Raw genomic sequence first — 27,640 nt, 5'->3', positions numbered from 1 at the left:
CAATGCTGTCCCTGGGCTCCAGAGCCACGTCATCGTTCGCACTGCCTGCTCACACACGTGCCAGAGGCAGATGACTTGGCCCACCTGCTATTAAGCATCTGCTGGGCCTCAGGGTGGGCTCCTTTCCTGACACGTTTCCTCTAGCAGAGCCTCAGCTGGATTCACATCCCCCCCCTTGACCAGTTCCAAGTCCTCTGTGATTCACAGCCGTGGCTCACGGTCGCTGGAATACTAATGAGAGAAGTGTTGATTTATCGAAGCCCTGGTGTTTCAGCACTGGATTAAACAGTCTATAAAGCATATTTGGACACATTACAGGATTAGAAGAATCCACCTGGGAAGTTCACTTCCTCCTTCCTCCGCTCTCTTGGAAAAAGACTTTATTTCAAGGGCACAGCACAGAGGCGCAGCAGAGATGGTTGGGGATCACAGGAACCAATGTGTGGCCCCCGCCACCATCCCTGCAGAGCCAAGGCCCACCCTTTAGTAATGGTAGAGTTTGATTTGCCTGTTTTCATCCAGTCTTAGCTGAAGTACGCTGGAGCTGCTGGCAGGGGGCTTCTGTGCCCCTGAGAAGGGAGGCCTGGCAGTTGGGTGAAGGAAAAGCCTGGCTTAGGTGAGGCATTAGCAGGCACGAGCAGAGCCAGCAGACAGGATAGGTACGGAGGGGCAGGAGCCAGGCTTGCACACATGTGCTGCATTTAGCCTGCTGCACCCAAGTCAAATGGAATTAAAGGGGGATTAGGGAATTCAAAGGAGCACCGTGCGCAGGACAGCCTGAGGGATTTGCTGCTAATGCCAGTCACGCTGCCGAGGAAATACCGAGAGCTCCGGTGTAAGGCAGACACAACAGGAGCCTGGAACCATCCCCACTGACAGAACAGGGAGCTCTCACCCATTTGGCCCAACCACATGCTACAACGTGCCCTAAAACTGAGCTGGAGCAAGGGGGAGCTCAGACAGGGAGCCCCAGCCCACCCTGCCCCACCGCCCCCCTGCCAGGGCCACGAGTCTCCGGGCACCCTGGCCTCAAGACACTGTCCCTCACTGCAGGCTGCTCAGCAGGGAATGCCCGCAGCAAAGCCCCTGATGCTTTCAGTGCTTCACAGCTCCTGATTCACCCACCTCCTGCTGTGTGCTCGGACCTGCTGCAGGAAGCTGGAGCGCAATTAGGGACCCAGGCAAAGGATACAGTTTTGATTCCCTCGTGAAGTCTTTCAGCCATTTCTTGTTCATCCCAATCATTCCTTCAATACTTGTCCTGTCTGACTCACAGCTCGGGAACTGGGAGCGCTGCAACAGCCGGATTTGCTCCCTGTTGTACAGGGGACAGAAAGAGACAGTGCAAGTGGGAAAAACGGCGTCTAGGCAGAAATGATCCCACACCCACGATGACCCAAGACTGAGCATGTGGCAATGAGTAACTGATGACATCTAACTTGTCTACTTAACATGTACCTTATGATTTTCTTATCTACATGGTATATGGTGTGACCTATAAATCATTCCACAGAAAGAAAAGCACCACAATGAAACAAGAACAAGGAACAAGACCCTTACTCTGCAGGTACATATCCCAGCTTGTTGTCCAGAAGCCTGGAACTTCCAGCGTGCGATGGGAACCCACCTGGAAAACAGAGATTAAATACAGCCCCCCCAAAATCAACAGCATTCATATCTGGGTGCATTTGCTTTCCTGTACTATGGACACATCGCCCCCACAAGCTGAGCCACCTGCCAAGGACAGAGTGGTGTTAAGGAAACAGAGATGGTGAATCTATCTGTAGGTCACAGGAGGCTTCCAGTGAAGCAGGGCCCCTTCTTGAGCAAGAACTGCTTTCTTGGGTGTGTATTAAAGGCTGAACTACAGAAACCAGATCAGCCATATGCTGCACTTCCTGGAATGAAGCTCTTATTCCTTATCGCATTAGCACCCTTCCTATCAGCAGCACCAGAGGATCTGGCCTTACCAGTGCTGGAGAGAACACGGTGAGAACTTGTAGGGCTGTGAAACCAAAAGCAAGCAAGCAGATGGAGTAAAGACAGGGACTGACTTACCTGGGAAGTACTTGTGCCATTTGTCTGCCAGGATGCTGTCCACTGAGCTTCCAGCTGCCAAAGAGTCACTAGAGCTCAGCCCAGAGCTCCAGGACAACTGGTCCGCCAAAGATGTCCTTGGCGGGGGCAGCCGGGAGCCGCCTGCATGAAGTCCTGGCAAGGAGGTATATGTAGAAACAGGGGTGCTGTCACAAGGCGTCGAGGTGAAGAGTGGAGACTGCTGGCTGCTCAGAGAGCCCAAGACACCAAGGACCCTGTTGAGCTCACTAGAGATACGCGTCACAGACTCTGTCAGGAACCTGACCTTGTCTGGCTCGGGGACAGCCTGCAAATCAGCTCTCAAATCAACTGGGGGAAAAGAGGGGAAAAGAGGGGTCACTGGGAAGGCAAGGGAGACAGGAGACCTTCCCTGTCCAAGCTGACGCCAATCAATCTGTGCTAAGTGGGATACAGAGGCTTTGCAGCCAGGATTTGTGCCTTGGAGGCTGCTTTGGCACAGAGTGGAGCAGAACCATGATAGCAAGGACATGACCCTCCCATGTTGCAAGAACAGGGCCTGCCACACAAGTCTGGATATGCACGAGTGTGCGCAGCTGGGCTCCCTGCCCCATCCCTCCCAGTTCTACTGTACCCCTTCACACAGCCATAAACATAACAGCAATTCCCTTGCACATGACAGTCAGACACTTACATTCAGGCTGATTTACATTTACACTGGATGGGCTGTTTGTATCCTCAGAGTCGCTGAGATCAAAAGTCACCATCTTCTTGCATGCAGCACTCTTCAGAGTGTCTTCATCTGAAAGCTGGGCAAAAGAAGGAAAATGACCCAGATAAGACATGCTGTATGGCTGCTGTGGTTTAAGGCACGTCTTATTTGGGTCCCTATTCTGCTCTCAGAGAATGTGTTTCAGAAACCCAGCTCTACTGGCAAGCACCACTTTCTGGCCACCATAAACAGCCTCACCAACAGGGACCAACAGCCCTGCAGAGACTTCAGCACAGGGAAGGGGGCTCTGGGCAGGTTGGAGCGCAGCCAGGCAGGCCCGAGCAGCAGTGATGCTGGTGGTTACCTCCTCCAGCAGCGAGGACTCCAGCTGGCTCAGCTTCTCTTCTTTCTTCTTGAGCAATACCTGTCCTTTCCGCATAGCAGACTTCATCTTGTCCAACTGCTTGGCTTCCTGCAGGGGGTCAACAGCCAAGCCAAGGAGGAGACGTGAACCAGAACGACAGGAAAGAACTGCATTAGTGGTTGGGGTGACTTTCATTATCTCACTTCTACTCAGCACTGGGAATGATGCTGCTGGAGTAAAGTTGCTCCCAAGTCTTGGAGAGCATGGGAAACGGAATGTACAGAGGGCAGAGCATAAGCCTCAAAGCCAGTTCACCCCAGGGAAAAGGAGGTGACACTTCCTCCACTTGAAGGTCCCAAGAGCTTCAACTAAAGCCAAGCTCCTGCACTGCAGCAAGCGACTGGGCTGCACTGCTCACCTCTTCCAGGTTCTTGCGCATGCCCTCCAGGTGCTGGGAGCTCTTGGGATCCTGCACCACCTCCTGGGCCTTCTGCATGTCCTGGTGCCACTGCTGCTTTGCAGCTTTCAGTGCCATGTGCCTCTTCTTCATGGAGCGGGTCTGGGTCACCAGGAACTCCTTGGCATTCCTGATGGAGATCCCTTCCGCAGAGATGTAGCTCCTGACACTACATGAGAGAGACACACGTGCTCCTGCCTTCCTGTGCTGCACCCTCCTGCTCGTAAAGCCAAAGCAGACCCTTCTCCAGAAGCAGCTGGTGTAAGATACTCACTCATCAACCTGGAGGTCACTGTCCTCATGGCTTTGGGCAGGTGGGGAAACAGGCTCTCCAGATGAGTGCTGAGGAGTTGAAACATGGAAACAACTGACATTTGTACGGGAAACAGAACCCTAGAACCCCATGAGAATCCAATTAGGAGCCAACATTCACAATGCCATCATCAGGGTAGGGCCCAGATCCAAAATCAGTGCCAGGAATGTTCTTCATGGGACTTTTCAAAAGTAACAAAGACATTTCCATCCCTGTTTTGACTCCAAGGGCACTCAAGTATCCCACACTCCTTTCCTCCCAGTAATAAGAGACAGAAATCAGCCCTAAACATATTGATGTCCCCTGGCAAAGAAAAACGCATCACTGCATCTCAACTGACTCCAACCAGAAGGAACAAAAGCTGGGATTTTCAAGGGAGTTACAGCCTCAGATCTCACACTGCAAGCACCTTTACAGTCTGCTTTACTCACAGCTTGACTAGCTTCCCTCAGGTCTTCAGCACGGAGCTCAGCTTCCTCCTTTGGAGATTCCACACTTTCTTCTGCCTCCAGTTGTTTCAAAGTGTCCTGTTTGCTTCTGATGGCTGCGTCCAGCTCACTGCCACACAAAAGACAACACTTGATTACACCGCAGGTCCATCTAGCCCAGGAACCCGTGTCTCAAAGCATCTTATTAACCTCACCAGACAGGTGGAGAGAAGCCAAATGAATGTGGCGAGCAGAGGTGAAGGGGCAAAATTACACAGCAAGTGAAAAATAGATCGGGAAACGGAGCCCAGGACCCCCGTGCCCTCAGCACACAGTAAAACATTAGGATTCTGAAGGAATATGGTCCAGCACAGGAGCAGCTCAGAGGTAAGGGAGAGGCCCGGGCGAGGTTTCTGTCAGGGCAGAGGGTAGATGTGCTTGTACCAGAGGAAATCCCTCATGCTCTCACCTCTTGTGCTTCTGCAGCCTCTGCTTTCGGGTCTGCAGCAAATCCACCTGAGCCTCCAGCTCAGCCTTCTTGTCCTGGAGCTCTTCCACAGACTTCTGCAGCTGCCGGATGGACTCCAGGAGGCTGGAATGCTCCTTCCTGCTCTCCTCCAGCCGGAGCTGAGAGGCTAAAGCAGCTTCCTAGAAGAAAGCCAAAGAATCCCTCACAGTTACCTCCCCAGCACCAAAGCAAAAGGCACACAACGTGCAGGAGCTGGCTACCTGCACAGCGCACAGGAGGTCCCAGAGCTACACAGGCACACACCATGCGCCAACCCTGGAGGCACAGAACTGGCTCCTTCTCTTAGGAAACAGCTTGGAGCTGATCAAACTGCCAGCAGGATGGCACTCCAGACCTTCACGCTCACAACTTGGGGGAAGCAGTTTGCTTCTTCAAAGCCACAGTTGTAGTGTGCTGCCCTCATCCCCAAAGGAAGAGCAGCACAGCACCTCTCCAGAGCCAAGGCATACGTACGTCTCGTTCCAGCTTCGCCTGCCTGTCTTCCTCCAGCAGCTGCTGCCTCTTCTTCCTCAGAGACTCCTCCTATACACAGGTAAGACAGCAGGTGAGTGTCAGAGGGAGGAGATGCTGATGCCCAGCAGCACTTGCAGCAGGTCAGGCCTAAGTCCCAAGACCATCTCAAAACCTGAGGATTGTTGTCAGATTTGCTTTATTTCCCCCACACGTTCAAGATCCCCTTCTTCTATTTGCCTTCAAGGGAGAAGTTAGGCATATCTGCGTTCCCCTGCAGTGTTTGGGGCTCATGGCCATTTCCACAGGATCCTGCTTTTGTGAAGCCTCTGCTCACCTCCACCGTTTCTTTACCTTTTCACTTCCTCACCCAGTGCTGCTGGGAAAGGAAGGGCTGACAGAAGCAATGTTATCTACAGCCCTTGGCACGGGCCAGGACTTAAGAGATCTGGCAGGCGAGAGCATCAGCCAGGGATTTCTGCCAGCTCCACTGGAGCATTTGGAGTGCTTCCCTCTCCCACTGCTACCCAAGATCCAGAAACCCTCACTCTTTTCACAGCAGCAGGGAGAAGAGGAGGTAAATCAGGAAGGGGCTGACTGAAATCTGACACGATGCCGAGCAGAACATGCCACCTTGAAAGGCTTTAATGATCCCCCTGTCACTTTTACAGCCACTTACTGTCTTTCACTGCAAAGACCAGCCACGAGGCTGTACTGCCAGGAGCACTTAGCCCTGCTCTGACTGGAGATGGAGGTTTTACCTGTAACCTTCATGGCTGCAAAACCCCTGGCTGAGCACTTCTGCAAAGCCTCCCAGGAGAGGCTGGGAGAGCCGTGGGGACTCACCTGGCTCAGGAGCTGTGCTGACCTGGTCTGCACGTTCCTCATGCGCACCTCCAGCTCGCTTTCCAACTCCTGCACTTCCCTCTCCTGCACAGAGACGCTGAGTTAAAGAGCAGTGCGAGTTCCTCCCTCACCAGGCAGAGCTCTGCCACCACACCGGGACCTGGGAAAGCACATCCTGCCCGTTGTGGTGCAGAGGGCGGGAGGCACACGAGGTGCCAGGGCACCCAGGCCATGCCAAGCAGCGCAGCACACGCTCACCTTCTCCCGGTGCCTGTGCTGCAGCGCCGCGAGCCGCTCGCCCAGCTCTGCCTGCAGCGCCTTCACCTCCAGCTCATGCCGCTGCCGCAGGCGCCCCAGCTCGCCCCGCAGGCCCTCCTGCAGCTCTGCTCTTTGCTTCCTCTCCTGTTTGGTGCCGAACACAACCAGGAACAGCGCTGAGTGAAGCCCAGGGTTCTCCAGCAAAGCATCGCGACCGCACAGAGAGCGAGCCCGGAGCTAACACCAACTACAGCAGGTTAGAACCTTTTGCTTACAGGGACAACACTGTTAAGGAAATGGCTCAAGAAAGAAGAAACAGCCCATGAAACTGAGGTTGTGTTATGTACTGCTGACTAAACAGTCAAAAATGGGAGGCAGGCGGCTTTCCAAAATGGGTACCTACAAATATCATGCAGAAATCCACAAAAGCACGTGGAAGTTGCCCTCACAGAGAACATTTTGACAGCTTATCCTTATAACCCCAGCCTAAATTCACTTTACGTCACGGCAACAATGGCCAGAAAGAGAGTTTCCAGTTCTAGGAGTGGCTGAGATAGACAGGACTGGCAAGTAGCTGTGTCAGCCCAACTGAGCAAGCCACCAGTCACCTCCCAGCCCCACTGCTCTCACCCAGCAGTACCTCCTCCTCATACTGATCCTGAACCCGTGCCAGAGCCTCCTGATGCTCCCGTTTCATCCTCTCCATTTTCCTCTCATGGTCCTTCTCCACTTCCTGGCGTTTCTCTCTCATCAGCTCACTGAGCTGCAGGGGTGACACAAGAAGATGTTTCTCTGAACTACAGCATCAGACCCGAGCAGCCCCCCCAGGGAACAACTCACACATGAGCAGAGGGACTGAAGCTCAAGAGTACTTTGCACGTGGGATCAGGCTGTGGCCCAGGTAGCACAAGGCACCCTGGTGAGGTTAAGATGCTGCAGGGGTGTTCTTCCCCCTCGCACCACCGTCACCCTCGGGCAGGGGATGTGGCCTCTCAGACCCCAGGACACATCCAGTGAGAGATGGTGAGGGACCATCAGCAATCCAAGGTGAATACTTGCCTCGTGCTCATATTCTGTCAGTCGATAGGCTTTCAGCTGCACTTTCTGCTCTGCTCTCTGCAAGTCTTCCCACAGCTGAGCCTCCTCTCTCCTCTGTGCCTCTGCTATCTGGGTCTGCAGGCTGGAAATGACCTGCCATGAAAGCCACCCCCAGAGATTTGTCAGCCTTCTGACAAGATCCATTCAGCATCCTCCTACGGAGAGCAAGCAGCATGGCAAAGACCAGTGTGTGCAGTCTCACCTCCCCCTGCTTGGAGCTTGTCCAAATGCTGAGCCAGACCAGAACCACATTTAGCAAGTGGAAAACATTAACACCACCCTCCTTGGGCACCTTTGGTGGCAGTGTGGGAGAAAACTATTTACACTGTAAGGACACCAGCTCTTACCTTACGGTGCTTCTCTTCTGCTGCCGATTTCAGCTGCCGAAGTTCACTTGCAAACTCCTCCTCCAGCTCTTCCATTGCCTACAGGCACAGGAGCAAGACAGGCTGCTGGAAAACCTCGATGTGTGGGGACACACCACACAAGATGAATTTGCCATTATCATCTCTCCACAAGCATCAAAAGCACAACGGTAAACCCCTTCCAAGCCAGAGCACACACAAGGAGATCCCAGTGGATCTCAATCATGCTGTGCTGGAAGGACTCTGAACTGCCCAGGCTCTCAGGAGGACTAAAGAGGTGATCAGATAAAGTGGCTTGGTTTAGCTTGGCAGAGACACGGTGATCTTTCTCTCTTCTTCACATGCAACACGGCCATGTAAGTAATTGTTATTTAATCACCACTGCAATAAAACCTGGGGGAGTACTCCTCCCCACCTCAATCAGCCTCTAACATCATACCTTAGCATCTTTCCTCTGGTTTAAGTGAGCCATTGTTAAAACACATACTGGTGTTATTTCATCTCAATGCTTTAGCTTTGCAACACAAGCCCTAGCTGGGCATAAAGATCTCACCTTCTTCTTTTCCCCATCTAATCTCAACCTGAGCTCTCTCAGGGATTGGTCCTTCTCATGCTCCAGCTTGGTCATCTCTTTCTGCTGAACTTCCTCCATTTCCAGCTTCACTTGCTGCAAAACAAGCTGCTGCTTCCTCTCCAGGCTCTCCTTCTCCATCACCTGCTGGAATTCCCACTCTCCTCTTAGTTTCTGCAGTGTGGCCTCTTGCTCTGCCCTGGTAGGTTTGCAACAAGAGTACAGATAGAAGTTGGTACTTTACTTTACCACTGGACTCCATTTAGGAACCAGAGCCAAGAGATGACAGCACATGCAAGGCAGAACAAACTGAGAATCACAGCACACCATTCACAAGTATACCAATTAAGGCTTTGGAAAGAAACAGCAAAGCAGCCAGTGAAATAGGAAATAACCAATTGTAGGTTTTCCAGTGTCTGCCTCCTCCAACTGCTTCCACAGGCCTTAAGAGCTGTTAAACAGAGACATCTGCCCAAACCAAGCTACGCTGCAAACTGCTCCTCTCCTTACAGGTGCCATTTCTTTCACTTACATGGCCCAGAGCTGTGGCCCAACATCACAGCAACACAGCATCACGTTTCGGGCCTTGTACTTGCTACCTCAGCAGGGTACCAGCCACAGGAGGCTCAGGAGGGCTAACACCTCCGCTTGGAGCAGTTGCTGGTGACGTGTGAGATGCTTCCCTCCCAAAGCAGCAGTTTACATCCCCAGGGATGGCAGGAAAACTTCCCACCTTATCTTCTCCTCCTCTGCTTTGGTCTCGGAGGCAATTTCAGCTCGCAGCTTTGAGAGTCTCTCAGTTTCTTCCTTTCTAATACGCAGCTCTTCCTCCTCAGAGACCTTTGCCAAATCTTCCCGTAGAGCCCTGAGAGGTGAGCAGCCAAAAACAGAAACAAGGTTCAGGAGGCTTTAGTATCTTCAAACCACCTCCCCAGGAGATCAGCTGCTGCTCCCACCGGCTCTGCCTGCCCAAGCGAGGCATTCTCAGGGCTCCAGACCAACAATTCCCCTCCACGCATCAGAATCTGGCTGTTGGCACAGGAGCATCGAACCTCTGTTACAGCGTGCTGCATCCTCATGGATGGCACTTGGGGCTGGGTGTTTTCCTGGTAAATTCAATCAACTCCTATTAAATGAAAGCAGGCTCCCAGCCAAGGAACCTGGATGCCCTATTCCTTAAAGCCTTGTTTGGAAGTCCCTCTGTAGAACATACGGTACCAGAGGTTCAGATGGGTCCTCTGGGGTAACCTCATCTCCTCTAATGCTCCAATTTGCAGTCCTGTTACTACCATCCAGGCAGGGTTTGAACGCTGGCCAGGTGGTAAAGCTCCAAGCACCGAGCTAGAAACTTCTCCCAGGTTAACCATAAGAGACAGGTTCCGAGCTCTGCAAGCTGCATGTGTATGGAACCAGAGCTCATCCCGCAGGAGATGTGGGAATGCTCCCTCCTCTTCCTGAGGCAGGCCGTGCTCTCCACACACAGCACTGCCAGCAGACCACTGCCCATTGAGATGTGCAGATCCTCACACACAGCACTGCCTCTGCCAGGAAAAGCCCTGTACTCCTCTTCCCCAAAAGCCTTTTTCTTGCCTCCTTTGTCAATAGCTCTGCAAAACAGCACCACCTCCAAGGTGATGGCCTATAGCAGCCCAAGCCTGTGGCCCCCAGCAATGAAATCACAGCTCACAGCAGGAACAGGAGGGAGATGGAGTAACAGAAGGAAGTACCTGAGGGATTTTTCTTTTTGCTGACGAAGCTTCTCAGCTTCCTCCTCCTCCTCCGGCTGCCTCATCTCCTCCTGGAACTGCTGACTTTTCTCCTCCTGTGCTTGCAATAAGTGTGTTATCTCTTGCCTGTGCTCCAGCTCATCGGCTGCTCCCTCCAGGGACTCTTCACTAGGCTGGTTCAAGGACTGCTCGTGTTCAGGTTGCTCCTCAGGTTGCCTACCAAAAAGAGAAGGTTCCTTTGGCAAAAGTGTGATGGAAAACTGAGTCACATTAAGGAACAGCAACATCCCACCAAACCAAGAATCCCAGAGCCACCTCCTCTAGAAACATCACTGTCCAAGGGAAAGGAGGAGAGAATCCCAATGGACCACATCCCTTGCTGGTTAGCTCACGGGAGCTGAGGACCAGCAGCACAGGCAGGCAGAGAGGCAGGACACAAGGTGGGTACACACAAGCTCTCCTCCTGGAGCACACGCTCCAGGCTGAGCAGTGCATTACCTCCAGTACCAGTGTGGGCTGACTCCCAGAGGAACTCTGACTGACAACTTAACCTCAGCAGCACTCAGGTCCTGATAACTCCTGTTTTGTCCCACTAGAGATTACCTTGCAAGGGGAACAGGAAGGCTCTAGTAGCCCTGAAAGCCAGGCACTAAAGCAGATGCAGGCAGTACCTGTGTGCAGCCCAGGGACTAGCAGCGTGGTGCTGCTGGACCAGATACTTCCCTGCCATCGCAGTCTGAAGTGTGCTGGGAGCCTGGCAGCTCCAGGCAACAGAAAGCCCGAAGCACTCTACAAATTCAAACCCAATCTGCTTCTAATTAAGCTTTTTTCAGACAGAGAGCAGTAAAATCATAAGGTCTGAGAGAGGCTGAAGGGGAAAGAGGGGCAAATGAAGGTTGAGCTAAGAAAAAACTCATTCTTTGCTAGTGAAAGCTGGAGCAGAAAGGTCTCATCGTGCTCTGTCCTAGCATAAGGCAGAGGGACTTCTGTTTTGCCAGCAATCAAGGAAATAGCAGCCCCAGCAATACAGGCTTGAGTCAGAAGAGAAAAGGTCACTTATGCAGCCATTAGCAAAAAGAACAGGACAGGAAGGAGCGGCTGTGTTCTGGAAAAAACCCACTTCATTATTGCTTCCATGGAATGCTGCCTGCTCTGGGCCTGCTGCAGAGGAGCCTGCAGAAGGTGGTGTTCATCTCCTGTGCTGCCACTTCCACCTTTTAGCATGTTCTTCCTTCTGCCCCAGTTCTCGCTTAAAGGGAGATCCGTCCAACGCACACATTTACACAGCTCAACACGATTCCCGGGGGGAAAGGGAGATCCTGTGCTGGTGCCCACAGCACAGATCCCTTCTCCAGCGCTCAGCCCTGGGAGGCACTGCCTGCTTTCCCCCATTGCACCTGCTGGTCTGTCACTTGGCACAGAGAGCAAAGTCAGCACCACCACTTCTACCGAGCTCTGCTATGGCAGAGGAACCGGGGGGACAGATCTGCAAAGAGCAGCTATTTAGTGCAGCAACAGAGCACTGGCTTTAGCAAGGAACCTGAGCTCTGCATCCTGTGCTCTGAGCTTATTATATCCCAAAGCAGCCAGGGCTCCAGCGACTGGAAAACTGGGGTGATCGGCTGGGTTCTGTTGTTCCCCCCGTCTGTGTGAAAGCGTCTCCCAAAGCAGGGTGAACGCTCCCAGCTTCATTAGCGATGCTGGCAAAGAGGAGGAGGCTCCTCCAAGCACAAAGCAACTTCCCTCCAGCCCACGGCTCCTGTGCCACAGAGCCCAAGGGCCGAGCTGCTGCCCTCCCCTCCCCAGGACAGGCTGTTCACTTGGCACTCGGTGAAACAGCTGCTTGGATTTGCATATGGAGATGCTGGAGCACTGCTGTGCGCACCAAACTGCATCTCCTGGCTCACCGACTGCACACCCCAGCTTCTACCACCACAAAGGGGAACAAAGAGACAAACGCTGTTGTGTTTACAACACCAGGGACTTAAACAAAGCCCTTACGCTTCTTGTGGGGCAGCAAGCTCCTCCAGACTGCCTGGGATATCCAGCGAGCCCTCCTCTGACTCCGCTGCCACGGCCTCCTCCACATCAGGGGTCTCTAAAGCAAACCTCTTCTCCTGCGGTGTCTCACAAGGACTCTGATCCCTCTCGCTTTGCAGCACAAAAGAGGGAACACAAGACTGGGTTAGCACAGATCAGTCTGGGGCTGCTGCAGGTAGCAGTGCCTGCCAGCGGGACCCACTGCTGCAACATGGGTCTGCCAAAGGCACAGCAAAGCTCCCAGCCATTCAGGCTAACAGGCAGCTGAGGATTGCATGGGTGCCAGGCTCAAAATGCTGAATTAATCCCTGGATTACCCCCCTCTCTTTCCAGGTCCTCACAGAATCTCCCCAGGCTAAGTCAGCCCTATTAGCAACGCTCACACTGTTGTCCAAATTACAGATGGGAATACTGGCAGGCACGTTCACATCTACAACCCTACTTCACCTTGGAGGTACAGAGAAGAGAGACAAAGCAAGCAGGAGCCAGCTTTACAGGCAGAGAGGAGGAGAGGATGCACAGCTGGGAAGCAGGTACCAAGCGATAAGGAGGCAATTCCTGCAGGCACATTCTGGGGGACCTTCACATGAACAGCTCCTCTAAGAACAAGGCTGCAAATCCCAACTGCACGCAGGCAGTCATTAAGATGGACTGCAGCTTCTTCTGTTCACAAGTGCTCCTGGCACAGCAACAGCTTCTTGTTCCCAGTGCCCCAGAGTACACGTAACTGTGCAGAGGCTAAGAGGTTTGACACGATTCATCTATAAATGCCACAGGCTGCAGCTCTCAGAGGGAGGGAGAGGGCTCGAGAGAGCCCAGGTTCAGACCATCCTGGCACAAACGTGATGTTCACAGCCTTAGAGAGAAGTCAGAGCTGTGAGGGAAGCAGAGGGCACCTCCACATCTGGGGCAGCCACAAGGAAATGAGAGCCAGAAGGTACCAGGAAGCTGAAACAAAGCTGAAGTCTGCTGAGACAGTACTAAGAAGGTGGAAGGAGAAGAGAGAGGCTTAGTGAGAAAGCAGCGTCTCGGGGTGTTCTACAGGGGACGTCTGTGACCAGAGCAGAGCAGGGGGGACATGACAGGAAAGTCATCCAGAGCCGGGGCTGTCCACACCTCCTTTGTGGCTCTGTTTGTACCATACCTCTCGGCAGCTTTTGTTCTTTTGCTTTGCTCTTCCTCTATACTTGCTTTGCTTTGGTCTTTTTCCTCTTCTCCCAGCTCCTGGGCCTGCAGGTAAAAGCAAAGTGTGGAGTTTGCTGGCTCCTTCCCCATCCAAGCCTCGCAGGACCTCACAGTGGTCCTGCTGAAGGGCAGCACCCTCTGGTCTGGTGCATCAGCACTGAGCCCGGGGACCAAAGAGCATCCAGAGTCCCAGCTGAACATGCCAGCCTCCTCTCCTGTAGGTAACCAAGGGTCTCAAAGCATCACAGGAATGCCTTGCAGGAATGCTTCCAGCAGCACAACCAACAGGCCTGGGAGCTCAGCTCCCCAGGGTGTCTCAAGTTAGGGTCTGGGGGCTGTTTTTCCAGCACAGAAGATGAACTCCCTGCCAGCACCAAGCAGTTTGGATGCAGGTTTGGTTTTCCTGAAGGTCCTCTCACCAAAAACTAACTCCCCAGAAAGTGTTGGACAAAAATCTCCTAAATGAGGAATGTCACACACACAGAAGTAAAATAATGTGCTGTGGCCATAAAGCAAACTGATGTATGGGCTGTGCCCAAAATCACACCAGCACTCAGCCCTGCCTCACAACCCAGCTCTCGGGCAGATGGGGATGGGCAGTATCCCCAGGGTCTCACCTACCCAGGGATTCCAGACTCCTTGCTCCAGAGCAGAGTGGTTTTGGTGCTGAAGCGGCTGATTTATGACACAGTAAATACCTGACACACGAACAGCAAATATTTGAATAGGGAGTAGTCAGCCGCTCCCTCTCCCACCTGCCTGTCCCCACAGCAGGCACACACAGAGGGCACCGTGCTGTCTACGTGGGGAGGGAAGAGCTCCCCTCTTGAAGCTGTCAGCCCCACAAGAGGAAGCAGCGAGGCCCCATCCTCTGCTGAGGCTCCTGGTCCCATGGCCAAGCTCCTGGGGAGCGGAGGCACAGGAGGGAGCGTGCTGCGGGGCAGGGCTAACCCAACACGGAATCAGAGCAGCGGTAACCTACACACGTGCTCAGCAGAGCAAACAGCAGCAGGATTCCCTGCGAGTGCTGTCACCTTCCATCCCATCAGCCCGGCCGCCGCTCCCGCAGGCAGCCCCCCCGCCTCCCTCCTGCCCCGCTGTAAGTAATGACTGCAATTCCCGCGAACCGAGCGGCTCAGCAAATGTTTCCTGCCTCAAAATGGGCTCTGTCACCGCTGCCTGCGGAGGGGAAAGGAGAGACGGATGGGGAATGAGACCTCACTGGGAACAGGGATAACCAGGGTAACGCTGCTGAGCCCACGCCCGCAGCCACGGCTGCACCCCTGCCCCACCGGCCTTGCCAAGGAGGGCAGTCCTGCCATGGAAATCACGGGCTGCAGGAATCTATGGACACGTGGAGAAGGTGAGAACAACGCCTGCCTGCAGGGAACAAGGGCTGATTTTAACCCTCAGGAGCCCAGCAGTCCCAGTGCTGGACGCAGCTCTGTTTTCTGCCCTGTCCCACACTCCTGACACAAAGCCAGTCTCCTGGACACAGTCTGTTATCTGCCATCCCACCTCCCTGTCTCCTCCCTCCACACAGCACAGATCCCACAGGACCTCAGCAAGAGGATCTCACTGTCTCCAGTACACACCAGTTTACATTGCATGCCTGCTTCCATCTCCTCACCACCATCACCCCCTGTGCAGCAGCAGGGCCAGCAAACAGGATGCCAGCACTTTAAATGCCTGTTAAGTGGAGGGTGAAAGGAGCAGATTCCCCACTGCCAGCAGAGGAGCCAGGTCTAGCAGGAAGCAGCACACAGGCCCTGCAAGCTACCACAGCTCCTGCCAAAGGAGCCCAACCAAAACCCTCCAACACTGCTTGTGCAGCTGCTGTGCAGCGGTGTTTTAAGCCCACCTCTCTGCTCCAGACAGGGCTGTAATGAGCTCCAGACGTGGCTGCTCCAACCTGACATTTGTATGCACTGTGCCCATGCTGCAGCAGGAGGGAAGGGGGAACACAGCAGGCACATGGTTTGTTTTCCCTTCACATCTGATTATGCTCATTATTAGGCACAAGAGGACAGGTGTGATCTCCAGCCATCCTCACAACCCGCACTGCTCCTCTCTGCCGGGCAGGTGAGAGGTTGCCACACAGGGCTCCTCCAGCGTAGCCCATCAGCTCACAGTCAGAGCAAGGCTGAGGAGCCGCAGCTGGAGCCAGCACACACGGATGTGCCCACCGAGGTGGTGCAGGACAGGGTAGCTGCAGCGTGGGGCTGAGCAATCAGCTCCATCGCGTGCTGAGAAGACAAGGAGAAAACCTCCAGATGCACAGCACTTGTTCAGGCAGAGCTGCCTGGTCCGAGCTGCAGCCTGGGCTAACACAGTATAGGAAACACAGGTGTGCAAGCACATGTACACTCCTTCCTGTGCCACAGACTCACTGAAAGGAGCCTCTTTCTCCCCTTACATGAAAGCAGGCAAGACAACCAAATGCTTAAAAATAAGCTTCCCTGGACCAAAATCTGTCAGAGGGAGCCAGCCTCCTTTTCCTCCCATCTTCGCACTCGTGTTCTGGTACACAAATCCTTCCCATCTGCTTAAGGGAAAGAAAGGGACAAATATACCCACAAAAGGAAAGAGACTCAGCTCCCCACCATTCCCTTGGAAAGCCATTGACCTCCTGGGGCAGGGAAGCTCACGTTTGAGATTACATGCTGCAGCCCTCACAAGCCACCTGCACTCAGTTTGTTCCTTGTGTAGATACCTACATCTCTGCAGACAAACCAATGCTCAGGTAGTGCTGCTGTAACCCCTGATGCTAAGCACATCACTTGTGTTCGCCTCTGCAAAGCCCCTATGCCAACAGCATCATCCTGTTACTGCTGCACCACGATACAGTGTTTGATCCAGACTGGTCCCTGATCACACATAGAGAACTGACCTTGCACATGGGGCTGTCCACAGCAGCAGACAGATCCTCCACATCTGCTACCTGCTCAGAAAGCCAGTTCTTGATGCCCTAAAGCAGAAAGGAGGAAAGGGTCAGTGGCCGATGAGCACACAGAGGTTTGGCCAGAGACCCCGAGACTGGACCCAAATCCTCACACAGCTTGGAACACAGCTATTGAAACCAATAGCACAGGTTACAGGACACAGGAGATGGCCACCCCAGTCCTGCAGGCACCCGTGGCACTGTGTCCCACCCCAGGGACAAGGAGCTTTTAGTGACTCACCACAGGCCAAATCACCTCACGGTCCAAGCAGTTAGAGACTTGCAAGTCCTCCACACAGTTGCTGGCCTCTGATGCCTTTGAAAGCCAAGAGGAAACCTGTGTTAGAGCCTGTGCACATCCTACCCCTGCAGCCTCACGCCGGCATTCCCAACAAGGTGACAACCGATGTGGGAAGACAAATCTGGCCCCTCCATAGCATAGTGACCCACGAGACAAACACAAAGCATCACAGGGAGACAGGGGCAGGAGAGGGGACTGGAGGGCAAAGAAGTGCTCCTCAAATACCCCTGACAAAAGGCACTTGCTTCCTGTGCTTTGCTCCTTCTGCACAGATCTCTCTAGCTCCAAGAGCTCCCCAGCCCACCACATAAACGGGTAAAGCCACACAGAACAGTACCATGGTCTTAAAAGGTCTTTAAAGGTACACCTTGGCATGCCTAACTGCAGCAAGGGCTCCTCTGTTCAGCGTGAACACACGCAGAACCCTGCTGACTTCAGCAGATCTACCCAGATGTGTAAAGCAAGTGGGCAGATGAGTGTAAAAGCAAAGCTTTCAAATTCCAGCTCTTTGGGACAGAACGTGTTTTCCAGGCTCAGTTTTACCCCTTTATCATCTCTTAAGGATGCTACACAGCAATGGAACTAGAAAAATCATCAAAATCAGCAGGAACAAAGCTAGACTGGAAGGAAGGAGTTTATCAGCTCTCATATTCTAGCATTTCTGGAAGACACTGAACCAGAGCATGTGTGTGTCTGGCACCCCAGTTGCAGGGGCCAGGCCAGGAACCCATCTGCACCTTGTGACGCTCGATGGTGCCAGAGATGGCACAATCAGCTACCCCGGTTCTAGCTGCTTCTCCTCCTCCTAGGAGAGCTGCAGGCAGGGAGGCACCATGCTCACAGAGGAGAGCTGCAGCTCCAAGCCAGCCCCCAGGTACCGTCCTTCCCACTCTGACCCACACCTCCCATCGCATCCCTCCGAAGCTGCGAGTATCACGGCTGGCAGCTCACTTTACACTTTTGTCCCATCTCTGCATAAGCTGAGAGAAACAACAGAAGGAGAGAAACAAAGCAGCACGGACAGCTGGGCTTGGTGTGAACTTCATTATAAACCTGCTTGCTTAGTACAGATGGCAGCACTGAAAGCTGAGACTTATTTCTCCTCCAAGACTCGAAACCTGTGTCTCAGTCCAGGGTTTCTGCCTGTCGGTTGCTTTGGACAGCACTTTGTGCACGCAGAACAGAACCATTTCCCAGCTCAGTGCTAAAGATGCTGATCTGGGAATTCAGAGCACTTGTGCCCCCCCCAGGAACACCCTGCTGACTAGCAAAGCGCTTACGCTGCCTTCACAGAAGACACGTAAGTGCTCCAAGAGCTTCGCTGAAGCAGGGCCTTACAAGGCAACAGGAACAGGCACGGCAGCTTCCACACCAAACCCAACCACGCAGGGAGGTCTCTTACTTCGCCAGGATCCAGCTTGCCATCTGTTTCCAGATCAGCTGCTGCTTCTTCCCTCATTTCATTCACCATCTCTTCACCAACAGACAGGGGACCAATGGGAGAAGCCAGGTTTACCCGATCTTCCTCAGCAGGTTCAGCAGCTGGAGATGCAGCTCGAGGTGGCCCAGGACCACTGGGAGTATCTACCCCTGCTGCTCTCCTTTCCTGCAGGGGCTGCAGCAGCTCAGCAGCAGCAGAGATGTCACATTCCACCTCAGGATCAGGCTTGCCCAGTAGGTCATTCCCAGTGTGTTTCCCACCAGACTCGTCCTTGTCGTGGTCAGACAGGCTGCTGTCAGCATCGCCAAGAACGACTTCAATGGGAGTCGGAGGGCACGCGGCATCGGAATCCAAGGAAAACTCTTGCCCTTCTTCAACACATCTGGATTTTACAGACTCCTTCTAGGCAGCAAGTCAAACACAATTATAGCTACAACATCCTTTACCCGCTCTCTGGGAGGATGCAGCAGTCAGAAAGAGCATGGGTTCTGCTACAGCAAAGTCACAGAGCTTTGGGTGACTTCCAGACCAGTTTGATTTCTTTTCACAAAGTCCCTTTCAAAGACAAGGAACTCCATTGGGATAAACACACTCATTTGCTGGGCTCAGAGTTGTTTGGGTTTTGGCTCTGGTTTGTTAATCTGTTGTGGATATCTATCCACAGGGGCTCAGGGCATAAAAGGTAGCTGTGGTTGCCCTAGGCCCATCAGCCCCTGGGAGCACCCTGCATGCTCTGCAGGAGACCCATTTCTGCTTCCACCCTTCATCTGTTCCGTGAGAGATGGAAATTTACAAGAGGCTGGTACTGGACACGTAACTTCTGCCTGAAATCAAGCAGACAGGAGCAGACAAGCTGCAAGCATCCCACCTCCCAGTGGGACAAACCGGAGGGCAGGCACCAGTTCACGCTCTGAGCTCAGAAGAGGGCTGTGACCGACACAGCACACTCAAGGAGAACGCAATCCCGCACTAAAGCTTAGTCACCCCAAGCTTCAGGTGCCTCTCCAGCAGTGGGGAGGCCACACAGCTCACGAGAACAAGCACGACAGCCAGGAGGAAGCAGGAAAAGGTTCCCTCATCAGCATGCGAACAAAACTGCTAGCACGTCCCACTTTCTCACTGTTTTATTAATGCTGTGGTGTCTTGTCAAACATTAGCTGCATCCTGTGTACAGCATGTACCACACACAGACCGCATATTTTAACGATGTATTTTTATCAGAGTGCAACTGGAATGCTGTCAGCTTGAAAGCCGGCGCTGCAGCGCACTGACAGCGCCTCTCCCAGCCCAGTGCTGGTCTGTGGGACCTTCCCAGGGCTGAGAGCAGCATCCATCAGGACAACAGAGAAACCTCATCACCAGCTACCCAAAGAGGTGCAGCCCAGAGCCCCACCTGTGATTCAAACCAAAGTCTATGGCCCCTTTCCAGCGTGGTGCCTGCTCAGCAGAGGTTCGAACACACACCACTGAACCAGCAGCCAGCCACAAAGGCTTCATAGCACCTGAAGTCCTGAACCCAGACAGGCTTGTGCAAAAGGCACTGCCCCACGGCGGTAACACTGAAGCAGTCCTCAGTTTTAGCTGGGGTGGAGGGCACCTGGAAAGTCGTGCTCCCTTTGGGACAGGCTTGCTTTAGAGTTCTCCTTGCGCCCTGTCTCCAGGACATCTGACAGCACCCAAGGAAAGGTACGCCCGATGAGAGCAGCGAGGTTTATGTACACAGATGTATATGTAAAACAGTACAGAGACACTTCCCTTTGAGGAGCACAATGCCACAACAGAATACACCAATGACTCCAGTAACACCGTGCACACAAAGGCTTCTCTCCAGGCAAGTTTACCTCAGTTGCTAAAACATCCCAGCGTAATCTCTTTAGCTGGCAGAATCCTGCTTTAAGCACAGATACAGACAAAGCTTTTGTCGGCATTACACCTCAATGATCACAAATGCAACTCTCTGGAAGAGCTCTGCCAATCCGACACGCAGGTGGAGGAGGAGGGAGGTTTTCCCTGTGCACAAACAGGCTATGGATTTTCCATGGATTTCAGAGCTGGGACAAGTCAGTCAGGATATAATTGGCTTTCGCTGATCTTTTCACAAGCTGTAACACATTTTCCCCGCAGCTGAGTGACGCTAACTGATGTGAAATTTCTGCCCATCAAATCCTTATGTCCAGACTTCCAGTGATCAGCACAAGCCTGGAGAAAAGCGCATCAATACCAACGGGACCAGCTTTGGGAAAGGCATCTGATCCAGAAATGAATCATCAGGATGAACAGCGGCCCCCAAAACTGAGCCCTGCTCATCTCAAAGAGATGAAGTCCACAGGGGGTTAGGTTCGGCAGACCTCATCTGGGTAGCATTTGCCCTGGGGTTTTAAGTTTACACCTCTCTTCATGCATGTAATGCAATAACCAGCAAAAGAAACAAAGCAAGCAGCTATCAGGCACACACCACAACACTCAAAGCTGCCTACTGCATGCACAGCTTCAGTGACATCATGAGAACGGAGCCATGATATCAGAGCCACTCATCACCTTCCTCAGGCTGCCAGATTCTTCTGCAGTGCTCCTTCGGTGCTGGAGGTCAGCATCAGCAGCATCAGCAGCATCAGCTACCCAGCTGCCACAGTATTCCTCCTCTGCTTTGCTCTTCTCCTAGTGGGTGAGGTAACGGATCCACTAGCAAAAGTCCTCACAGCTCCTTTCCAAGCTGCTCCGGTCATCCAGATGTGCCAGGTCACAGCCCTGGGTCTCACACTGCATCTGCCCTCCAGCTCAACCGTTTCTGTCTGTGTTCTTTGCTGTGGCTCACTACAGCAGCTCTCAGGCACGCTCCCCCAGCACAGGGAGAGCAAGGCTGTGGTGTGGACACAGGAGCCATCCTCCCCTTCCACTGCCATCCCTGCACTGGTGTTTCATGGATGTCTTTGTTTCCCAGGAAGCAGCAGCTCTGCTCCCTGCGTGCCGGCAGTACCACACAAGCTCTATTGCACAGTGTTTATTTACAGACAGCTCCTGTTCACACATCTCCATCTGACAGAGCAGCCTCATGTGGCAACTCCCCACCATACAAAGGACCCCTGACCCCCAGCGTTTACCCAGAGACTGACCTGGACAGGAGGCAGAGCACTAAACCTCCCAGGCTGCAAGCGTGCCAACAGGGGATCACTTCTGCTGCTGCGCGATCATGTCCCCAGGCACCAGAGATGCTTCCAGACCTTCCCCTCCTCTTGCCCCATCCAGCAGTATCCCAAAGCCCTTCTGTATGTTAGGGCTCAGAGTCCCATGTGTCTGCAGTGACTATTCCAGCTCAGGAATTCAGGAGACAAGAAGCTGGGTTTGGGCAAGAGCTAAGCCAAGCCAACCAAGCTTCCTACACGAGGCCCTCTCACCAAGAGTACATTCTAAGGACACATAAACCTCACACCTCGAGGTCCCCAGCACCTGACTTGGATTTCATTTTCACTGCCTCTTTCCCAGCTAACTCCCTCCTTGCTCCAGAAAAGCCCACAGAGGGAGGCAGCATTCCTTTCCACCTCTCTTCCCTCTCTCCAGACGCTCATTCCACCTTCAATGCAGCCTCCTCTCTCCCTCAGCATCCTTGTGTTTCAGCAAGTCACTAAACCCTCATGCTGCTTTTCTCTGGATACAGGTATTCGACCTTGATGCACAGGCTACACGAAACCACGAGGCTTTTCTCTCTTCACCCCATTACACCTTAGATTTCCCCCCTTAAGGTTCGTACTACAAATCCTTTCCTCCCGTTTTGCAAAGGAGCTGGAGAACCAGGCTTAGGCTCACTCATAGGAATGCTTTTCTACTGCCATCTCATGGAAGCACACCAGAATTACCTTTTCCAGGGCAATTCTAATATCAGGACTAAGATACCCCCGTCGGGGTTAACCGAGCCTGGCTGTTGGGCAGCAGCTGCCATTTCACAATAGATTCCTGAAGCTCCGCAATGAAATGCCGACAGCTCTGTTCTGGACACGTTAACATTCCAGTGATGAACTGGACCCTAAAAGGCTGCTGCTTGTTTGGAGACCAGGGAGTCAGCCCTTTCTTTCTCCCTACTTTAGCGTAAGCCATTGCAGTTCCACCCAGCACTGTGAATGGATTCACTACCAAAGCCCCTGACAGCTTAGTTCCTGTGTGCAGTGAACAGGATAAGGCAAATGCTGTAAAACACTTTAAGAGAAATTAATTTGCCTTTCAGACAGTGGAAGAGATTTCAAAGCAGTGAGACAGGATTAATGTCAGCACCGTCGGGCTGCATCACCGGAGCTGCTTGGCACGCACTTCCCATTGTGCCCTTGTCACCTTAAGCCTCATCACTGCTGAGAGGCATGGAAAGGCAATGTCTGCACGAGCCCACAAGTGTCCTCAAGTCGCTGCTGACACTGCCCCAGCCACAGAATGTCAGCAGTGCAAGAAGGAAGAAAACAGCTTTCAGGTGACCACACGCAGTCCACATGGAAGGCTTAAGATTCCTGTGGAACTAAGTGTGAGAAAGGCATTTCCAGAGCACATTCCCCTCTGCTCTCCCCAGTGCCACCATTGCCACTTCAGCGGAGAACAAGACTTCTTTATAAACTCACTGAAACAAGCAGCGCAGAAGCAAACCTGCCTCAACAAGCCTTCCTCCTACAGCAAGCACAGTGGCACCTCTGCTCCGAGGCTCTCACCTTTCTGCTGTTGAAGAGCCCTTCTCCAGCTTGCTTGTCACACCTACATCACTTCAGATTTCTCTGCTTTAGAACAAAACGAAGCTCCAACATGGGCAAAGATGCCATCTCCTCAAATCCCACCCACCAACCACAAGCATCCTCCTTCAAGCACAAATTTGCACCCAACACACAACCCCCTGTCCCCTGCAGACCACATCTGGTTTCTCATACACTCCCCAACCCTGCTGCTGTGCCTCCATCAGCCTGCTCCGGGTTGGTCCTGCTCACAAACGTCTTACCTCAGAGTCAAAGCTGCCTCCCAGGGCACTGACATCCACATGCAGGTTTTTGAACAGTCCTCGTGTCTCATAGGAGCTCTAAAGTATGGAAAAGCAAAAGAGGGATGGTCAAAACTGAGTTCTGACCCCTGCAATCCCACCAGCACACAGGAGGCACTGCGGGTTCCTAAGCCTCAAAATAAGACAGTAAAGCTATAGCATTGCTCCCAGGCAACACACCTACAGCCCCTTCCTTTTGGAATTACCTCATGGCAGACGGTGACTTACAGGGAGTACCATGACAGAAAAGGATTAGATGCTTTTTGGTGACCCAACAACGCAGAGGAAGCACAGCACAAACTAAGGCCCTGAGTCAAATGGAACAGCTACGGTCAACCACCAGAGCATCAGTTTTTCATTCTCTGAGGTCTCCTGCACTACAGTTACTGACTCACATTAAGAACCAAGGCACAACCCACCTCATTTTCACTTCCTTCCTCTTCACTTCTCCTTTTATCTACAGCCCCTGGGTTGAAGGAACTCTCCTCTTCGCAGACCAAGCCCAGCAACTTCTTCATCTGGTTGGCAGCCTTACAGGTCTCTGCAGGCTGTGGGGCCAAAGAGAAGGGAGGTGAGAGGACAGCCAAGGGAAAGGGCGGACACAAACCCACTGAGACACTGGCCAGCAGCAGGGGAGCTGCTGAATTCCAAGAAGGTGCTCAAGATTGTGCTGCTACCCTTGTTCTGCTAGAGCCATGGCCAGTTGGGAGAGCATATACTCCTTATGAGGCCATGCTGTCCCTTAGATCAGAGGGTCCTGTCCTCTAGGATGACAGCTGCAAAACCTGCCTGTGCCTCAAAACACTGGTTCAGTCCTGCTCAGCCCATAATAAAAGCAAAATCCTTGAAATCACCAGTGATAAGGCTTAGCCAGACTAAAACCTTCAGTGAAGGTGCTGATCTGTATGTTTGGCACTACACTGGTTTTGTTTCCTTTCAAAAGACTGACCTGCTTGGAAGCCAGAAAACTCTGCTTTTCACTTTTTATTCTTAGCGAATAGTTGAGGGACAATATGATTTACCACATTACGTTATCCGTAATGCATATCACACAAATCAATGTTCTACTCAGATGAACTTAACAGACTTCTCCCGCCAACAGTAACTGAAACAGTTCTTTCTTTAAATCTGCCAATCACAGCAGAAGCAAGCTCAGCACAGATTTAGTACTGGGCTCCCTAGAAACAGCAAGAGAACAGTTACCACTGGTGAGGGACAGCAGGGAAGTGGGGTTTAACAGACATCACAAATGCTTCTCAGTGTCCCCATCCCGAGATGCTCTGCAGCGCATTCCCAGAGCCAGGACCTTACCTGTGTCCCTGCTCCGGTGAGGAGGCCGGCGGGCGCGGGGCTGCCAAGCTGCAGGGGGAGCGGGCTGGGGCGCAGGCCGGGGAGCAGGGGTGCTGGGACCCCACGCAGCGGGGCCAGGCCCCCCGGGGGCACCTGCACGGGTGCCAGCAGCATGCCTGCGGGCTGGAATGTGCACAGGGCTCACTGACACAGCACGGGACATGGCTCCTCACAACAGACAGGACCAAGCCCAAACGAGACCCACCACCACTGAGAGCTGCCTGTGAGACCCAACGCCCAGCAATGCCCAGCACGATACACACTTTGATTTACTCACACATTTTGTCTTCCAAAGGCCCATCTGAATACAGTGATTTACCTTACAGCAGCAAGGCAATCCAGAAAATCAATGGGCATCACTCCAAACCAAAGCAAGAACAACAGCCACCACACCAGTTCACACGTACCCACACACAGCACCCTCTGGGAGGGCTCTTACCCAGTGCCATGCACCCAAGGCAAACTGGGCAGCTCCCCTTCTGCTCTGCTGCTCTGCACAGCATGAAATGAGTGCAGGAGAAACCATTCTGATGGCAAGAAGCCTCCTACTCTCCCCAAGCTGCAATTACCACCTCGTTTTGGACAGAGATCCAGGCTGCTTCCTTACCTTACACCAGTGGAAAAGTTACACACTCACAAAGCACTCTGCTGCAGCACATCCACAAGAAGCTACTAAATACATCTCTCCCCTTCAAAAGGCAGCAAGAGCCCAAGGAGCCATCCAACATCCTCCCCTCTCAGCAGCTCATGTTTGACATCAAGTTATCCCCCCCCCCCGAAACGTGACCATGACCATGGAGTTCCCACCCCATGACCCTGCACAGGTTCAGCTCGCAGCACACATATGCCAGGGTTTTCTCTGTAGCACGTATGTCAGCTCATGCTCCAGCAGAGCACATGCACATTCAGACATCACAGCTCCTCTGCGCTGTGTCTGCACCAGGCTGCAGACTGAAAGCAGAGCTAAATCACTCTTAGGCTGAGGAGCAGGGAGATGAATGTGCACCAATCCTTCTTCCACAAAGTCACTGCCACAGCAATGGCAACAGAATAAATCACACACTCCACTGTAACAGAATAAATCACACTGATTATTTTCTGCAGATGGCCATTAACCACAAGTTCATGCAGAGCAGAGGATGTTAGCTGTCCTTCAGCAAAGATAAACCCGCTTCCATTGGGCTAATTAAAACTTGCAGAGTAATCTCCACTTTACCTGATATTTATAGTCATAGTTCTTATCAGTGAGCACCACCACATGCGGGTAACTGGAAACCTGCGTTTGTGACGTGGTGGAGCCACAGCTGGGCACCCCCAGCAGCACAGCAATCCATTAACATTAAACACACTGACCTTTCAGATCATTTCTTACTTCAGAACACGAGAGTCAGTGGCTTCTTATTAAACTGAGGCAATTACTTATGGACAAACAGTTTGGGCAGAACAGAGCAAAATGATCCAGCTATTCCCAGAGGAAGACAATGACATTTCTAGACAGCATCTATGACAGCAACTACAGGTAATCTGACTGCAGTCTCACCTCTGCTTCTCCCAAAAGCATCCATTTATCATGAGAACTCTCTGCCCAGCCTCCCCAGAAGCACTGCAAGTGGAGTCTACTCACAGCAAGCTTCTTCAATGACTGCTTCTCCTTCTTGCTCTTCTTCTCTTTCTTTTCTTTCTTCTTCTTCTCTTTCTTTTTCAAGCTGCCAGACGCCAGCAGCTTCTCTCGCTCCTGAATGACAAGCTTTCTGTAGTGATCATCACACGGGTGGTCCCACATGGATTGGCCATTAGCAAAGTTGAAGTAATAGATCTCACCAGTGATGTCTTGGCTGCATGGCAAAACCACCATGAAAAGGTGAAAGAGCACATACAGATAGAGCTGCACGTTCCAGCACATCCTTACTGAATCACCAAGAGCCCAAAGACACATTGGTGTGAGGAAGGAGCTCTCTTAGAGATTGCTCACATCCACATCCAACTTCCCATCAGACTGCCACTGATGTGGGCAGCACAGAGCAGGGAAGGGCAGGACCCCCGCCACTGACAGAGCTCTCACCAAGGCTTCCACCCAGGAGGAAGCAGGGCCACGATGCCTTCCCTGGCCAACCACAGCAGCTCCGGCTCCTTCTTGGGGTCAATCCCGATCGTCCGGGCATAATCGTGGACTTCTGGAAAGCAGAAGAGGAACCAGTGGAGGTGATCCGCACCAGGCACTAAGCAATAAAGCCAACTTCCCCAACTAAAGCACAGCACCCAGGGGAAACAGAGCTGCCAGAGTGGCCCATGTGTCAGTGGACGCACTGTGCCATGGTTCCCTGCCAGGCTGGAGGCAGACTGCAAAATGCCATTTATCTTTACAACCAGAAAGTTAATTGTTCACCCTGTCTTCTACAAAATCCCATCTATTCTACCCTCACGCTCTCCCCAGTTCCTATTTTCTTAATACACTGGCAGTGACTTGCATGCACGAATCCCATCTCCCAGCTCCCGGGAGGGCAGGATCCGTTACCTTGCTCACTGGGAACATAGGTGTCATCGTAATCTTCTTCCAGGATGATCTGGTCACCGATGCGCACCATGGGTTCTTCCATGGCTCTCTGCATCTGGCGGCATGAAGGAAGCGACATAGGAATCACAGTGATCATCACCTGCGGCGGTGTCCTAGCAGGGGCCGGGATGCCCGAGCATCTTTACCGCATAGCGATGCGCTCCGGCTGCAGGACGGGCCCCACGTGCCCGGCACCGAGCAGCCACCTCCGCCCGCGCCGCGTTTAAAGCTTTATGTAAAGGGAGGCTCAGGAGGAACGGTTAATCCCGGGCTTAACCCCCGGGGCCGCGCTGAGCCCAGGCAGCGCCGCGCCGCTCCCGTCCCCAGCGGACCCGAGCAACGCTCCCGGATGCGGGGGTTCGCTCCAGATCCGTTCCCGTCCCTCAAGGCGGGGTTGGGCCCCGTTCCCGGGCCCCGTTCCCGGTCACCCGCTCCCCCCGGCCCCGCAGCTCACCCCGCACGGCCCAGCCCCGGGCCCCGGCCCGGCCACGCCGCCACCGCCTCCACGGACGCTCACGGGTTGCCTGGAGCCGCCGTCACATCCGGGTCCCGGGAACCGCTAACGCCCGCCCCCGGCCATCTGCCATTGGTCCGCACAGCCCGCCCGGCGTCGGACTGGCTGGAGGGACGCGTGAAGTCATCATGCG

At 53.1% G+C, this 27,640-nt stretch overlaps 1 protein-coding gene across 1 annotated transcript; it reads right to left on the bottom strand.

Moving 5' to 3' along the window:
• Nucleotides 1-363: 363 nt before the first annotated feature.
• CEP164 (centrosomal protein 164) lies at nucleotides 364-27,640 on the bottom strand. Its single transcript, XM_062608614.1, has 32 exons — nucleotides 27,448-27,640; nucleotides 26,955-27,048; nucleotides 26,502-26,613; nucleotides 26,064-26,274; nucleotides 24,401-24,562; nucleotides 23,509-23,637; nucleotides 23,051-23,128; nucleotides 20,620-20,739; nucleotides 18,043-18,483; nucleotides 16,581-16,655; nucleotides 16,289-16,366; nucleotides 13,358-13,443; nucleotides 12,175-12,324; nucleotides 10,174-10,389; nucleotides 9,180-9,311; nucleotides 8,429-8,645; nucleotides 7,858-7,935; nucleotides 7,472-7,603; nucleotides 7,053-7,175; nucleotides 6,413-6,556; nucleotides 6,155-6,238; nucleotides 5,312-5,380; nucleotides 4,799-4,977; nucleotides 4,333-4,459; nucleotides 3,863-3,930; nucleotides 3,550-3,757; nucleotides 3,132-3,239; nucleotides 2,750-2,864; nucleotides 2,059-2,406; nucleotides 1,561-1,627; nucleotides 1,193-1,315; nucleotides 364-583 (listed from the first exon to the last, which is right to left on the bottom strand). Exons 2-32 carry the CDS (start codon nucleotides 27,046-27,048, stop codon nucleotides 484-486), a joined length of 4,374 nt encoding a protein of 1,457 aa, XP_062464598.1. The 5' UTR covers nucleotides 27,448-27,640; the 3' UTR covers nucleotides 364-483.

Source organism: Pezoporus occidentalis, unplaced genomic scaffold (assembly GCF_034315485.1).
Source record: "Pezoporus occidentalis ecotype Australia unplaced genomic scaffold, CSIRO_AGI_Poc_V1 ctg130, whole genome shotgun sequence".
In the NCBI taxonomy this organism is placed as follows: domain Eukaryota; kingdom Metazoa; phylum Chordata; class Aves; order Psittaciformes; family Psittacidae; genus Pezoporus; species Pezoporus occidentalis.
The sequence above is the reverse complement of the archived record's forward strand: the minus strand, read 5'-3'. Positions and strand labels throughout refer to the sequence as shown.

Coding starts and splice junctions, on each gene's coding strand:
- CEP164 (XM_062608614.1), bottom strand. CDS start 27,048: ATGCAGAGAGCCATGGAAGAACCCATGGTGCGCATCGGTGACCAGATC. Junction 23,638..24,400: donor TCACCGGAGCAGGGACACAG/GTAAGGTCCTGG, acceptor TTGGCCCCACAG/CCTGCAGAGACCTGTAAGGC. Junction 20,740..23,050: donor GAGGCAGCTTTGACTCTGAG/GTAAGACGTTTG, acceptor CTCACCCACTAG/GAGAAGAGCAAAGCAGAGGA.